Source organism: Passer domesticus, chromosome 3, assembly GCF_036417665.1.
Source record: "Passer domesticus isolate bPasDom1 chromosome 3, bPasDom1.hap1, whole genome shotgun sequence".
NCBI lineage: Eukaryota > Metazoa > Chordata > Aves > Passeriformes > Passeridae > Passer > Passer domesticus.
In genome coordinates, this window is record NC_087476.1 from 61208077 (window position 1) to 61224851 (window position 16775).

Consider the following 16775-nt stretch of genomic DNA (forward strand, 5'->3'; position numbering starts at 1 on the left):
CAATGTTTTGAACATTGACAGCAAGACAGTACTTCCTGCTGAGCATTTGACATTTGACAGCAAAGACAATGCTTCCTGCTGAGCTATTTGAAGCATGTTATGAGATCCATCTAGGAAAATTATTTCTATATTACTTCTTTTAGGATGTTGGTGGAGGCTGGTTAGAAGGAAAAAACAGCCAAGGCGAGAGAGGACTTGTTCCAACAGATTATGTTGAGGTAAGTGACCACACTGCTCAGCACTAAAAGCAGAACTGCTGAAAAGGCCATCCTCTGGTTTGCTGACCAAACTGAAATGCTCAAACAGAAAGCTTGGAATATATAATCTCATTGTAGCAATTGTAGCTGGCTTTGGACACCAGTGCAAACATGCCATCTGAAGCTCCTGAGCTTCTTTGTGGTTTACCAAGAAATGCAACAGGAAGCTCTCTATAGTAAATACAGCTGATCTGCAGAACATGAGTTGTTTTGAATCTCTGCTTTGTTTTTGGGGGTCTCATAATCCAATAATTGGAGGTTTTTTCTGCCTGAAGATAGAAATATGGAAGTGAAATTACTAATGCAAGCTTACACTGGTGTTGCTGTGGCAGACTTGCCTTATGCTCATAAATCTGGAATGGAGCTACGTTTCTGGGGCTCAGGATGTGGGGTACCCAATCCAGGGACTATTCAGCTTTTCTTCTTACTGAGACCCTCTGTTGTCTCTTCAGTGTGTTTAGTTCTGATTGTTGTTTAAAAACCAGTGGTGTTGTTTTGGGGCTGGAGGGGGATCACAGTGCAAAGACTGTGATCTCATTCACTCGTGGGATGGCCCAGTGTCTGCATGTGGGCAGGTTGCTGGTTACGTGGGTGAAGACCTTGGCTGTAATTCCTACAGCTTCTTCAGGCATGTGTCTCTCTTCCTTCAGCAGTGCTGTGTTTATTGGAAAAAAACCAAAAGGGGGAGGAGGGGAAGGGAAAGCAGGATCATGCTGGCTCACATGACCTTGTGTTTTTGCTTCAGTTGGTTAGCTCATGGTCTGGTAGCTTTTGGCTTTCTAAGCTTACTGTCCCAAATCCATCCTCTGAGCACTGAGTTCCCAGTCTCCAGGCAGTTACATTAACAACCTTTAATCCCTAAGCAATTTATAGATAAGTGTTCACTGCCCCAAGTCTTGTGTGTTTTAGTTGTAAGGAAACCTAGTTCCATCTGGTGTGGAAGTAAATCCTCCAGAGTATTGTGTGAGTTTCTTGTAAAAAAATTCAGTTTAATTTGAATTTAAAAAGGTTATATGCAAACATCTTAAAGTCTAGTGATATGAGTGTTGGAGTGATTATATGTGATAAAGCATAATTTGGTTAATTGGAGAATGAAAAACCTTTCTCAACCTTTTCCATTTCAGATTATAACTGAAGGCGCAAAAGATGGCATTAGCTGCGGTAACTCATTAGCTGATCAGGCATTTTTTGATTCCCTTTCTTCAAATACAGCTCAGACCAACTCTGCTGCCAAAAGCAGTAATCAGGTATGGCTTGTGATTTTTTGGGCACTGTGGGCATGGAAACTTTTATTGACGTAATTGCTTGCTGTACTTTATTTGTGAACCTTCATGAAAGTACTAATTAAAATAATTGTGTTTTCATTAGGGAACACTTTTGTTGAATGTTAGTGATGTGTGTGGCTGCTCAGATACTGTCACTGCTGGAAAATTTAGTAGTCTTAACACTTTCAGAAACGGAGCATTTTTATTCTTTCCAGTCTGCAATGATATAAATCTGTGACTACTTAAGTCTCTGTAAGTCTAAGTGCATTCTTAGCAAATTTATTTTATTTTCAAGCTACTTCTCTTAGTATGCTAACCTTATTAAGGAACCAGAGCTTTCTTTTTTTCTGTCTTATACAATTAGGGGACCTATACATCAGCAGCCAGAGTGAATGGATATATTTCTTTCTCAGAATTTGAGTAAGACTAGTTTCTTGGATTAAAAAAGACGAAGCAAATTCATGCATTATCAGCTGGAGAAGAGGCTGACTTTCGGTTTGCTGCAAGAATATTTTTGTTCCTCTATTCATAGCTTTTTGCCTGGTGCACCAGTTCATTAAGCAGCAAATATTTAGTTCCAGGTTAGATATCTGAGGACACATTATGTTAAACACAAGTGGTTTATTATGGTCTACAGACTGGTGCATGTCCCACGTGTAGAAAGTAAAACATTTTGAAGTCCATAGGTCAACAGAAGAACAAAATCTGCATTTTTTCCAACAGCAACATGCAAAGGTCTGTTGTGTTAGAAAGTAAATGCTCTACTTATGGTAACAGCTGGGGGGACACACCTGGTTTGTAGACCAGTTAAATATCAGTTATTAGTTTTCTTAATTGCACCACTGGACTTTGACATGAAGTGAGATCTTTTGAAAACTCTACGTGGGACATTTTTGTATGACAGTGAATGTAGCTGTTCATTGACTATGGAGTGTTTGATTTGAGCTTCCTTGTAGTCAGCTGGACAATGCCAGGATGTTATTCTGTGATTGCGTGTCCTCACTAGAGGACTCCAAACCTCACTGTGACTGTCTCAATGTTTATTAGTTAATATGTAAGGCTAAATGCAGAACTCATTAAATACCTCATGAATTTTTAATGTCAGACTTAGCCAAAGGTTTTGATTCTAGGTTAGTTTTGCCTCAGTAAAAATTGCAGTAGTTTGAGTGCAGAATGGGGAATCTCTTTTCTTCCTTGCTGCCTGTTACCCTTGCCCCTTTTTTTTTGTGCTGTAGTGTTTCTAGTAAAACTCTGCATCTGAGAAGGCTTGAGATACTTGCTGCCAAATCAGAGAGTACTGTTTCTCAGAGGAGAAACATAATTTGATCTAGGAAGAATTACTTACTAATCTAACACACAGAATGTTTTGAATGTGAATAGAGATATCTGTCAGAGCTTGTTCTGTGCTTAACACATGGTGCTTGTGCTTGGAGAAGAGAAGAAAAAAGGTCTTGTCTGTGCAGAGGGAAAGGTAAAAATAAAGATTTCTGTTATATTCTAAATAATAGACAATTACTCTGGCAATCTAGTCTTGGAAGTTGCATTTCTAGAGCAGTGAAAACCTTGAAAATGTGTCACTTTACACAAGATCAACAGTGTACTGTCCCTGTAATATATACAGATTGCAGGGTTTTTAATAGATTTTGGAAAAGAGTAACTTCATGAAAACAGCTTGTCACATTTTCATGAGTGCCCTACTCTTAGAAGTGTCCTGTTCCTCTCAGTTATCCTTCAAATGCTTTGTGAGATAGGTGGGAGGACCGCTGTACTGTAGTGCATTATGGTAAAACTATATTACTGACATGGAGAGGGGGAGAGAGGAGGACAGTGTGCACCTGGATGTAATCAAGGCCATGCAAGATGCAGGGGAAGCAGATTTCATCAGGCTGGTGTCTTTAGGTCTTCAGTTTTCATAGGAGGAACCATTCTGTTGTGTGGTCAGGGTTTTATGTCAAAAGTTATTTTCGTTTTCTCAAGTCTTTTTTTCTTTAACTGAGTTCAGTAACTACTATTTGGTTATATGCATTTTCTAGAAAATTGTAGATCTTGATTTGAAGACTGGTTTCCTCAGTTTCTGACATATATCTTGACTGTTTTTTCTAGCTAATGGGATTTTAATTTGTATACTAAGCAGTCTGGAAGCAGTTCTGGCTTCCACTTTTGACTTAGGCCTTTCTCCCAGATCAGAGAGCTCTCTAGTGCAGGCATTTTCTCCTTGCAAAAATTCTATGGCTAATTGTCTTCTTAATTAAGAAATTCTGTCTGTTCATTTTGTCTGTGTGGTGCAAGACCCTATTTTCTTGCTCTCAGGAAAAAAAGCAAGCATTCTTCTGCAGTGCCTTTGATCTGGTGTCTGCGAAGCGCGTGCACTGTTCCGGCGTGCATCGATCGCGCGGTGTCAGACAGATTTGACATTGCTGTGCCCGTGTAGAAACACCTGATAGAGAGAAGGATTGCATTGGTTCCAGTAGTACTGCACCACGAGGTCAGGCTGAGTCACTCATCCCCTGCATGCTGACGTGTCTCTTTGAGCCACGTTCAATAAGGATGCAATCTCCTGCTTTGTGGGTATGACCCTTCTTCCTAGACGTATTACTCTGAATTTGGTTGCAATCACATTTATGTTTTTCAACACAAGTTCACTGAGGCGCTTTGACTTGAGTTCAGATGCACAGCGTGTTCAAAGCTTTAATGACCAACTAGGTCAGTATTATACAAGCCTTTTAATCTTAAACAAAACTCACAGCAGGCTATGGAGAGTTAAGAAAAATGACAAATTATGAGTCAATGTAAGGGGAAGGGATGCTGGAGGTAGCACTGTAGTGGAAACTAAAATGTTTATAGATAGATTAGTCTGATAGACTGACTAAGAAATAGCAGTATTCCTAAATGCTGACATTTGATGGTATCTATTATATTTTTCAGTAACATGGTGGGGTTGCAATTTTATTACAAGAAATCTTTATAAAAGCAATTCTAAATGACCAGGATGTTTTAGGATTTTTTCTTACTACTATTGTGTTGAAGGAATTGCTTTCTATAAACATTGTCACTCTCACGTACACATGGTTGCACAACGCCCCCACTCCCCAATTCAGTAAGTCAGAAGATGTTTTAATTCTTAGAATTCCTTCCATTCTTCTAACAGTAAGTAAAAAAACCCAAACCAGGTTGTTTTGTAGTCTTTCAGTGCCAAGCTTTATTAAAAATAATAGATCTGGTTGAATTGAAATGTGAGTGTGGTGCTTTTTCCTTTTCTATTTTTAGGAGCCCAGTTAAACCACAGTGTTGTGGTTTAAGCCTGGTAGGCAGCTCAACTCACTCAGCAGCCTATTACCCCCTCGAAGGAGTGGCAGAGAGAACCAGAAGGGTGATTATGGGTCAACTCTTGGGTGGAGATACAGGCAGTATAATAGGTAAAGCAAAAGCTTCACATGCAGGCAAAGCAAAATAAGGAATTCATTCATTCCTTCCCAAGGGCAGTCAGGTGTTCAGCCTTCTGTTCCAGAAAAGCAGTCCCCATCATGCATAACCATTACATGGGAAGACAAATGCCCACTCAAACAACTCTTCTCCTTCTTCCCCCATCTCTTCTCCTTATTCCCCCATCCCCTTTTGCTTTCCAGACAAACAAGAGACTTTTGGTTTCCTACTCTGGAAACCATAACTTTTTGGTGTTAAGAAAACATCATTGCCTCAAACACCGTTCTGCTCCCGGTCTATTTTCCTAAGAAGGTTTTTGTTGTTGTTCAGCAAATAATCTCCTGAAAAGTAATTAAAAAGCAATAATTTAAAGCAGTTTCTTTTCCTTCCTTTTCTTCAGTGAGAAAGACTCATTAACCACAGCAACACGTTGATATTGTGCCCTACCTGGGTTTGCCACAGATGTAAAGTGACTGTAGAAAAAGGGCACAGAGATACTTCCTAAGGAGAAGAGAAGAATTCCACCTGACCCATGGCAGTTCACTTTCTGCAGCTCATTCCTTGCATCAGCAGTGTCCCACCAATGGCTGCCTTGATAAAGTTTGCAGCTGCTCTTTTAAAGAACTATCTGAGAAGATGCTGGGGACATCAAAAGCAGTCAGAGGAGGCAGTGAGGCTAATTAAACACAAAATGAGGGAAAAATTTGACTCAAGGTGACTATTTACACGCTCAGAAGAAGATAAGCAGATAGGAGAATTTAATGTTGCATCTGTCTGTAACATTCATGCTTTAATGTCCGAAAAGCTTTAAAAAATTATTCAAGAAAAAACAATTTAAGGAAGCCTTAGTTGCCAAGGATGGAGGCTTGTCTTGGCTTTTCGATGAGTCTTATGCTGTTTTGACTTGGTAGCTCTTGTGATATAGAGAGTAGAGGGAATGAGTAATCTTTCTTCTCTGTCAATGTGCTGTTCTGAGCAGCAATGCAAGGTGCTAATTTCAGTCTTTCATTTGGAACAGCCACTGAGTAAGTACATCAGCACTTACGCTGTTTCTATTGGTTAGAGTTACATATATATATGTATATATATGTGTATATATATATATATATATATATATCTTGAAGTAAGTTTCCTGTAGATTCTGTTGGTATTTGAATAATAATGGCACTGAAATGAATATAAATTTTGTCAGGTTAAGCCAAGTGAACCTAACAAGTAGTGTGAACAAAAAGATCATAATTTTTGATGTAAAGTGCATCATGTGTTTTTCTCTTACAGTATTTTTTTGATGCTGAGTTTATTCCAGAGGCTGTAGCAGTAGAGGATATTCTCTTTCACATTTCTAGATAGTGCCTCTTATTGCAGTTGATGAAGAGGTTATTATCTTGGTGGCATTTGGAGCCTTCATAATTTAAGTATGTATGGAAACACAATCATTAATGTAAAATTCATTCAGAGTTGTTTCCTCCAGCTGGGTTGGTTTGGAGTTTTTTCTGATGGTCAAGATTATTGCTTCTCTAGTTAAGGATGTATTTGCATTTATTTTGTTTCAGGTTCAGAGACTGTTGTTTTAACAGCAGTGATCTCTCTTCCCCTATTCTGAACCACAGCTTGTGGTGTTTTTTCATTTATCTAACCTAAAACACTTTAAAAGTTGTGAACAAGCAGCAGCTCTCTTTTAATGCTAGTGTTTATCTGAATTATTTAGATTTTGTTACAACTATACTGGCCCAAGCTAGTTCTTTTTGTTGGGAAGTTAAAACACTGTCTGTACAGTAATTTCATTAGTGGTGTATAAGAAGACTGTAAGTACAACTTGCCACAATGTAGTCCAGCTTTTTACAGCCTGTGTAACCTGCAGCCTTGAACATAGCATAGAAATGCCATAAATTTTAGTATCCTGTGTATTCTAGTTTCTATGGTTTCTCCTCCCTTCCTTCTGGATCTCAGTATAGCCTTTTTTCTTTTTTTCTTTTTTCTTCCCATCTCTGCAGAATTAGAGCTAGTATTAGAAATGTATAAATGAAAATAATTTGGACTACTGCCTGTCTGTTTCAGGGTGGAAGTGTATCACAGCTTCATTGACGTAAAACCTGTAGATGTGGCTTCCCTATATTTAAGATACAAAAATAGTTCTTGTACCAAACTGTATGTTGCATTTGTAGAGGAGTTTGTTCCCTTTTCTTGACATTCATTCTCAAATCACTGCCAAGTCTAGTTCTTGATGAAGATGACTGTACAATTCTTCTTAGTTTGGGATAAAATGAGTATCCTAAGAGTACACATTTTTGTGCAGTACAGATTTTTCCATTGATTCATGTTGACCCTAGAGAATCCACATGTTTTGTGTCTTTAGCAGAGCAGCAAGGCCTCATGGATAGGTACAGGAAGCATTTAACATAAACCTCTCATGTTTGTATTGCTTTATCCAGTGGTAAGAGTGAAATCAGCTGGGATAGTTTCTCTCACAGAAGAAAAGTGAGATAAATGGATTCGTATATGTGCAAAACCCTTTCCCTTCCAAAAGCTGACTTTCCAAAAGGGACTTAGGTATAGACAGGATGAATAAGTAGTTAGTAAAAACACTTAGTTTGATGTCCAGGAGCTGAGGCATCTCAAGTTACCTGGGATATAGGCATAAGGGATACAGGGATATAGATATAATTTGTTGAACATGTGTAAGGAGAACACTAAGGAAGCTATTCCCAAAATTTTACTTCATATCTTTCATACTTTTTGCAATGAAGTGCTGGAAAGGCAAATTGTCATTGTTAAATTTGCATACCATAACTCCCACTCCCCCTCCCTGAATTGCTGTGAGCAGCAATAAATGCTAAGATTGAAGAAGATAAATATAGTGCTTCTATTAAGAGTGCAGTATTCTACTTATGTGGAAATTCTGACATGCATGTTATTAAATTCCTGTAACAGCATTTCTGTTCTCTGATGAATCTGTATGCGTAGTAAAGGAGAAGTATCATCACAGGAAATGTAACTCACTTGTACTTGACTAGGTCCTGTTTGTCTTGTTAAACCAGTATGCTAAACTATCATATGAAATATGCAGGTAGGTTCACCAAGGGAGTTACAATTACAGTTGTGACTTCGAGTTTCTGTTACAGATAATGACACTATAAAATCCTCTGTTGCTGCATGTGATTTGAAAGCAACTCTTTCTCCTCCACCATCTCAGTCACAATATTGCATTCAGATTGGTAACAGGAATTTGTGACCAACTCTCATTTAAGCAAAGTACAAGGCAATGACTTCTCTACAATACTGGAAACAGTGGCTTGCTTGCTTTGAAACAAATCACATTTACTTATTAAAAAATAACCATCAACAAATGACAGTGATTTTATAATTTCCAATATAGAGTTGTGTTGAACTTTTTTGTGGATGACCCAGTGGAATGCAAAGGTTTAGGCAAGAAGTTGTTAAACTGGTGTAATACTGTGATCACCCCTTGCCTTCATCTGCACCCATGCCCTCAGGCAAAATATTACTGTTGAAAGAGTTTTCCACAATTTAACAGTGTTTTTTTTCCTTGTCCGATTCACGGAATTGCAGAATGTGTCAGGCTGGAAGGGACCAAAGTGGGTCATCTGGTTTGACCTCCCAACTCAAGCAGGGTCATCCTAGAGCACATGGCACAGCATTGTGTCCAGATGGTTGTTGGCTATCTCCAGTGAGGAAAACTCCACAACCTCTCTGGGCAACCTGTTAAAGTGCTCAGTCACTCACACAGTAAAGAAATTCTTCCTGATGCTCAGGTGGATACTCCTGTGCATCAGTTTCTGCTCACTGCCCCTTGTCCTATTGCCAGGCACCACCAAACAGAGCCTGGACCCATCCTCTTGGCACCCTCCCTGCAGATACTCATAGACATTCATGGGGTCCCTTCAGTCATCTCTTTTCAAAGCTGAACAGGCCCAGCTCCCTCAGCCTTTCCTCATAAGAGAGATGCTCCAGTCCATTAATCAGTTTTGTAGCCCTCCTTTGGATCTGCTCCAAAGGGCTCCCTGTCTCTTGTGCTGAGGACCCCAACACTGGACACAGCTCTCCAGATGAGGCCTCACCAGGGCTGAGCAGTGGGGCAGCATCCCCTCCCTCAATCTGCTGGCAGTGCTGTTCCTAATGCACCCAGGATGCCATTGGCCTTCTTGGCCACCAGGACCCACTGCTGGCTCATGGAGAGCTTGTTTTCCACCAGGACCCCCAGGTCCTTCTCTGCAGAGTTGCTTCCCAGCAGGTCAGTCCCCAGACTCTACTGGTGCTTGAGGTTGTTAGCATTTCTGTTAGCCTGCAAACTTACAGTGCCATGTGGCACACATGTGTTTGCACAGTTCCCTGTACCACAGCAGGGGGCTTACTGCAATGTGTAGTTTCCTTTCTGAGTAGGTTTTTTTCATTGTTGTTTGTTTGTTTGTTGGTTTGATTTTTTTTTTTTTGTTCACTGAGCACGTCTTTTAAAGTGGAATCACAGGCATTTGTAATTGAAAGTGATAAATTGAAAATAGCCAGTAATACTCTTCAATTTCTCCAAAAAAAAAAAAAAAAAAAAAAAAAGGACACCCCTCTTCTCTGTTTCCAAACAAAACTAGAGTGCTTTTCCCAAAAAGGAAGGATAAAACCTTATTTAATCTTTGTAGCATGATCTTGGGATGTCTAGATGATGCTAGACGACATCAAAGAGGGTCTTTCTTCTCTTTCTGGCATTGCTGTGATTGCTGCTTAGAAAACTGTCTGAAATTTCTCATCTGTGTTTCAATAAGAAACCATTAAGAATTGAAATCAGCTTAAGAGAAGACAAGGATATAAAGAAGTGACTTGATTGCCATTTACATGAGCAGGTGTGAGTAACAAAAACAGAATCCTGAGAGAGCTCCATTGAATAAATTATACAGGATATTTAGTGTCTGAAAGTTGAAACTAAGCAAACTTTAATTAAAAAAAAAATTCCTTGAAGAAGTCAGGGTGACAATAGATGTGTTTTCCTTCCCCTCATCCTATCACTCAATTCTAAATTATGTATCTTTCAAAAAAAACCATTCCATACTTCAAAGATGGATTTTTTTGGTGCTGAATTAGGAGATGATAGACAGAAATCCTGTGCCTGCACTGTGCACAGGCAGTGCAGCCCCTAGTCCAATTTGGTTGTGAATAACCTTATAGGTAAGGAAATAGGATTTGAAACAGGAAAAGAACAAAAAACTAACAGCTCTGCTCATGGTGCTATCGCAGTTTGTCCACTGGTGGTTTAGATTTATTTCCTGCTGAAAACAGGGAGTGTCCAGTGGTTGTGTCTGGGCTTTGTGTTGTTTGTGGGCTGGCAAAGCCCAGCTCTGGTGCAGGGTTATGAAGGGGGCAGTGGGGTTGGTAGTGGAGGTGTTGGACGATGGTTTCCTCAGGAAGGAAGTGAGAAGACAGGAGTGGCTGAGAGACAAATGGGTTCCTAGGACAGTGTTACTACAGCTTCCTCAGCAGCTGCTTCTGGAGGTCATGTTGCTTTCAAGTATTTACCTGCAGGAACACTCTAGTGTCTAATTCCATAACGTTGGTTGTTTTTTAAAATCTAGCCCATCTCCACATTTGCTTTTCCTAGAGGATTTCTTTGAAGATGTTTATGTTGTACTGTAGAAAAGAGGGCCTTCCTTCAGAAGTGAAAGAAATGCCCTGGACCACAACACTAACATAATGATCTACCAAGAAGAAAGCTTAGCCATAAAATGTTGTGGGTATGGCAGCTGCTTCAGTTATCTGCTGATGTGCACACTTGTTCTATCTTAAACAGCACAATGAATGCAGTTCTGTGATTGCTGCAGAGTAGGCTTTTACCCCTTCATCTTTCTTCATGGAGAAAAGCACTTGATTTTTTAAGTTGTCTGTCTATATACTCAGTTGTTTGGGGTTTTTTAAAATGTATCTATCAGAGACTTTTATCAAAAGAAGTTTAGTGTGATGTCTGAGTATGCTTAAGGCTTTGTTTCCATGCAGGTATCTAAGGCAGCTATAAAACTGGAGAGGTATGTTCATTCCTGTGAGCTATTCAGCTGAGTCACCTTGACTTTTCTTGTGTTTTCTGCCATTGCTCTGTGCTGTCTGTCTCTTTTAAACCCCTCTTCAAGAGCATAACATTTCTCATTGCAGCTTTGGCTGTCCTGAACTTCCTGTGATCTGATCAGGCTTACTTTTGCTACTCAATGCTTCAGCATGGCTTCTGTCTCTGAGTAGATTTCAGGGTGTATTTCTTGCAGCTGGAGGTCATTATTTTTGATGGCACAGTTCACCTAGGTCTTTCTGGATACTTAAATTAGTTTTACCATCTGAACATTGTGGGTTTTTTTGGCTTTTGTCCTTCAGCAGTAGAATGGATCTATTTGTCCATCAGGGGCATGCATTAATATGATGGAGTCTGGCAGAAACAAATAAGTTGTCCAGGAGATCAAGTAAAGATTTTTAGCCAGGGCAGAGAGACACCTCAGTGCCTTATCTTAGCTTTACTGTCTATAGCTTTGAATTCTCTGGAAAGTAGCAAATATGTCACTTCTCCCATTTAATTCATGATTCACTTGGTAAAGATACTGACATTCCACTTCCAAGCTAAGGATTTTTCTGTTGTGGTGGAATTTTTTTCTCATTCAACTATTATTAGATCTTTAAAAACGTATTAGGCTTCTCTCCCTATCCTCCAGGTCCCACCAGTAATGATCTGTTTCTGTAATGAGTTTGAATCTGCCGATAGTGGAATCCTCTTACATCATTCAGTAATGGCTCCCTCTGTTGTCAGTTCCCAATATAGCCCTTTCATCTTGTTTTTTCTCCTAGGACTGAGCTAGTAGGAGTGAGCTAGTCCTTAGCAGTCTACAAAAGGGCGAATCAGCTGCCTTTTAGGAGTTTACCCTTGAATTTAGTCTCAGTGTACTTGTTTGATGTTACGGTGGGGAGCAAGGAGATGCAATGTTTCATTTGAAGGCTGATCAATTTCTTAGTTGTGGAGTGTGGCATTTCTTTTTGTGTACATTTGAGAAGGCTTGAATACTTGGATATTTGGTGTGCAGTATTAAATTATATTGACTAAATATCAGCTTCTTGCAAGGGCTCTTCACCTTTCTTGTGATGACTGAGAGATCAGAGGATTATCAATTTCTGTTATGGAAGACTAAAGCTGTAAGAACATGGCTTGATGCAAAATACTTGAGGTTTAATTAGGGTTTATTCAACCAGAGCTAGGCCACACAAATGGCTTCTTCTATTAAGATTGTCAGCTGCTGAGATCCACAGAACTGCTCACTGGGGCTGAGATGACCTTTTTAATAACTGGTATGAATTTAGTTGGTTCTCCATGATGCTCTAGGACCTTGAGGATGGCAGGCCTGATTCCTGAGCCCTTCTCCATGTTTACTGCCACTTAGGAGTCCACAGCATGTGTGCATGCAGGAACACTTTTCAAGAAAGTTGAGGAGAGTCCTGTAAGTGCTCTTTGAAAGTTGTTACCTATAGATTCCTAAGCCATCTCTTATTCTCTTCACCAGTGCCTCAGAAAGAAATGAGGACACTTTGGCTGAAAGAAACAGAGGGGAGAATAGCATATTCTACCCCTTTTATAGCCTATGGGTGATACACCTTGGGCAAGAGCTTATCCCATGGCCTTCTTGGACACCTCAGAAGTGAATTTTTCTGATTTGAAGAGTGCTTCTGTGTAGGTACATGGAGATAAGACCTCTGGGAGCACAATTATGTAATACATTTCCCTTTGCTGTACAGCATCTATGTATATCAGCATTTGTCTGTGAGTGTGATGATGGCTCTTGACAGTCATTCTTTAGTAGTGTCAATATGATTGCCCTCCTCTTTTTTGTGGCAGATTTTAAAGCTTCTTTACTATTTACTCATGCGCCAGATTTCATATGAACTACTACAGAAAAGAGGAAAACTTTACTCAGTCTTTTGGTGATCATGCCATTTCTGGACTATTATTTGATAGTGATCAGCAAAACATATTGCAGAAGTATTGGTATGTTAATATTATGCAAACTAGTCTTTGCTAGGTGCTCCAAGTTATGTTAGAAGCAAGCATGATTTTCCATGTGGTTGGGCCCTAGTCCTGTGTGTTTTCATTTAGCAAGGAGTGAACTCTGGCTAATGCCATGTGTGGTTGTTGCTCTTTACATAAACTCATACCAGGTGAAGAAGGAAGAGAGCAGACTGGTATAAGCTATCTTTGTAATTTGCTCAAAGTAGCACTGGCTATCAGCTGTCCAAGACTATTGCTCCCCCAGGGAGTAATGTTCCTGCATCAGCTCCATCCTCAAAAAAAAAATTAGAAAAAAATCCCAGGCTATCACTATAGAACCTTTCCATGTAATCTGTGTCTGTCAATTCCTAGAGACCCACTGACACTTGTGAATGGTGATTTTTCTCCCCAGCTTTGGAGCTTCGTCTTAATTTCCAGATCCTGTAAGGAGTTGTGAACCTAAATATATAAAGGTGTTATGTGATAACATAATTTTTGAGTCTTTATGATTTAATACTGTCTGTGAAATCTGACTGTCAGATAACTTTATTTGAGGAAAAACTGACGGGAGACTTCTTGTTCTTAAGTAGAATATCAAAGTTAAAATGGGAGGAGAGAATATTTAGTGGAGAAAATTGGGATGTGGAGTAGCTGTAACTTTTTTGTGTAAGACAATTATGCAACATTTTTGCAGATAATTTAGTTTTTAGTGGGAGTTTCATTAAATTTCCTGTATTGGCAAATGTTCTAATATAACATGTAAATGTTGTAGTCTAATAGTAATTAATTTATATAAGGCACTTCTTCTTTTATATGCTTCTTCATGGTAAAAATAATGAACTAGCATCAGTAGGATTTGAGACTTCTTTTTACAAAACTCAGTTTCTCCCTCTGGTGAACAAGACAAGCCTTCTCAGCTTTGTTTGCTTTCCTTCCTCTTCTCTTTCTTCCTCCTACACTTTGGGTGTGTGGGTTTCGATATGTGTGCAGTTTTTCTTTCTGCCAGCAAGTCTCTGCACTAAGTGTCTGGAGTAGACTACACTTAACTAGTCAATGCTTTTTCAAAGTGTACTGTTAAAATCAAGGATGCTAAGCTATTAAGCCAAGATGAACTTGCCAAATGCAGCAGTCAGAGACATGTCTGCTCTGCACTCCTTCACTGAGGTTTCCACCTCCACAACAGCATTAGCAGAAGGGGGTGTGTGAGTGCCTTCACCACAAGCTTATGCTGAGAGAGTAGATCTACAGGGAGATTCCAGACTGTTCCCTGGCAGATGTCTGTTTTCTTCCCCCATCTTCACTGTGAGTGAGTTAAGCTTTGACAGGGAAGCTCATCAGGTTAGGCTTTAACTCCCTAACTGCCACATCAGTAGTGATGGCGTGGATGGACAATTTATTATTTGCTTTTAGTAAAGCCACTAATCTGAGTTTGATAAAATAAGTATTTACAAAAACATAATTCTTGACTTCTAAGTACTGATTTGAAATGTGCTAATTAGCCCATGGCTTTAGGTAATTAATAGTTCACAAGTACCATACTTACTAAGGTGTCAGTGTAAAATAATTACCATGGGTGAAATTGTTTCCTAATACTGTTGCAACAAATAATTTAGTTACCCTGAGGAGAAGCACTCTTATTAGTATGTATTGGTGTCACATTGCTGGAAAGCTGATCAGTTCTTCCAAGTGCTTGCTGCATGCAAGAGTTGTGTAGCTGGAAATGCAAGATTTGGCAGCTGCTTCCAAATCAAACAAGTGAAGTGCTGAATGCAAACTCAGCCTACCAGCAGGAGATGAAAGACTTCAAGAAGAAAGTACATGGTTGTTGGTCATTTCTTCAGCAATTCTTCTTTACTTTTGTCTTCATACAATGTAGGCAAGCATTGCCAATGATCCTTGGTCCAGCTGGAACATTGGGAAGTCTGGGAACTGGGATAATGGAAATGCTGTTGACAGCTGGGCAACGAAACCTGAAAGTGCACCTGGCCAGAGAAACAGCGCTTCAAATAACTGGGAGGCAGCAGCAGCATTTGGTCATCCACAGGCATATCAAGGACCAGGTGGGCTAATAATGCTTTTTTTATCCTTAACAAATTAGAGTAGGTGGACAGTAGAGATAAGAATTATTTAATCTTTTATAACTATAGATCATGGCTTATTTAAAAAACAAAACCAAGCCAGTTTCCTAATAGCATTATTGCCATGTGGGTAAGCTGGACACTAAAATAATAGGGGTTTTAAAAATTAAATTTTTTTTTTGAAATCTGGTTCCACAGTAACAAATGCCTCAAACTTGTATAGAAATCTGACAAACCAAAGTCTTGTGCATACATGATCTATTCTCAAGCATGTTGTCCAGCTTGCCTAACTGGAACTTTAAAAATCCCTTGAATTTTTGGTCTCAGGCCTTTGAAGGAATAGTCTCTTAAATCCTTAATTTTAAGAAGTGACTGGCTTTTCAGAATGCTTCACTACTTTTTTTAGTAACAGCCTAAATTAAGGGGAGAACCCATAACTGGGGAATGCTAATTTGGAGTCTATGAATATGGAAGACAGTTGAGTTAATCTTAACACACCACCATCTCCCCTTTAAGTTTTATTTTCTTTTTTATTTCCCCTCTCCCTCAGTGGATTTCTAGTGCACTGCTTTGCAGGATATATTTGATGGAGATAGTGGTAATTGAGGAGGAATCGTAAAAGAGAAGGCTGAAAGAGATTTTAATATATTTACCTGGTTGATTATTTGTATGTGAGTGCTGAAATACCTGCTTCAGCTTTTGAAGAGAAATTACTTTCTACTTCGAAGAGAATAATTTTCTCCTTTCCCTGTCCCCTGATCCCTCCTGTACTTCAGCAGCTGCTGATGACGATGATTGGGATGATGACTGGGATGACCCAAAATCAGCTTCACCATCTTACCTTGGTTACAAGGAGACTGAGGCATCAGAGGCTGGGGGGGTCCAGCGTGGAAATTCTCGTGCAGCTGCTATGAAGTTACCACTTAACAAGTAATGGAAAATGCAGGGGAAATGTGTATATATTGAAGAGAATTGGAATTTGTCAAGATGTGTAAATTCAACACCCTTTAAGCAATGTAAATTACAGTTTTGGGGCAGAAGAGAAGGTGGATTTGTAGTTCAGTGTACTCCATAAGCAAGCAAAGGACACAGATCCCTGAAAGCTTGAAAGTACATGACAAACCTGTGCAATTTTTGGAGGTGTCATACAGGCAGATGACACTTTCATGGTGCCTGAGCATCAAGTCTTTAAAATGTAACAGAGCAGGAATAGCCACTTTGCTCTGCAAGAAGGGGCCTATACACAGACACAATAAGACACACAAAAAAACCTGGATGTCAGTAGCCAAGATTCTTCTGGTTTTTTCCATGCAAAATGTTGATTGCTACAGTAATTCACATCAATTTTTCTATACTTGAGAAATATTTAGGGTTTTTTTTCCTGTAATGGCAGGTAGTTCTGCATATGTCAAAGGAAGGAGAATTAACTTATCACTTCATTTTATTGTTAGGTTTCCTGGATTTGCAAAACCTGGAATGGAACAGTATCTGTTGGCAAAGCAGCTAGCAAAACCCAAAGAAAAAATTCCCATAATTGTAAGTTGGAGTCGTGTATTATTTTTCTGTGTGGGTGGTATGGGGTTTTTTGGTTTTCTTTTTTGTTGGTCAATTGATTGGGTTTTATAATCCTCCTCACCTTTCCCTGCTTTCTCAACTGAACTTTTATCCTCGAGGTTGCTGTATATATTTGGGTCAGAAGAAACTGATACTGAACATATAATTAGAAACAGAATTG

General features: G+C 39.4%; 1 protein-coding gene across 4 annotated transcripts in view; it reads left to right on the forward strand.

Annotated features, from left to right (window-relative positions):
- Window positions 1–16775, forward strand: part of SNX9 (sorting nexin 9) — a 60533-nt gene that overhangs the window by 20736 nt on the left and 23022 nt on the right. For 3 of the 4 annotated variants that reach the window (XM_064413426.1, XM_064413425.1, XM_064413423.1), the window contains exons 3-7: window positions 144–218; window positions 1382–1504; window positions 14839–15022; window positions 15817–15970; window positions 16492–16576. In XM_064413426.1, coding sequence (XP_064269496.1) covers window positions 144–218; window positions 1382–1504; window positions 14839–15022; window positions 15817–15970; window positions 16492–16576 — 621 coding nt within the window. The remainder of the gene's footprint in view (window positions 1–143; window positions 219–1381; window positions 1505–14838; window positions 15023–15816; window positions 15971–16491; window positions 16577–16775) is intronic. The other variant, XM_064413424.1, reaches the window with a different exon arrangement.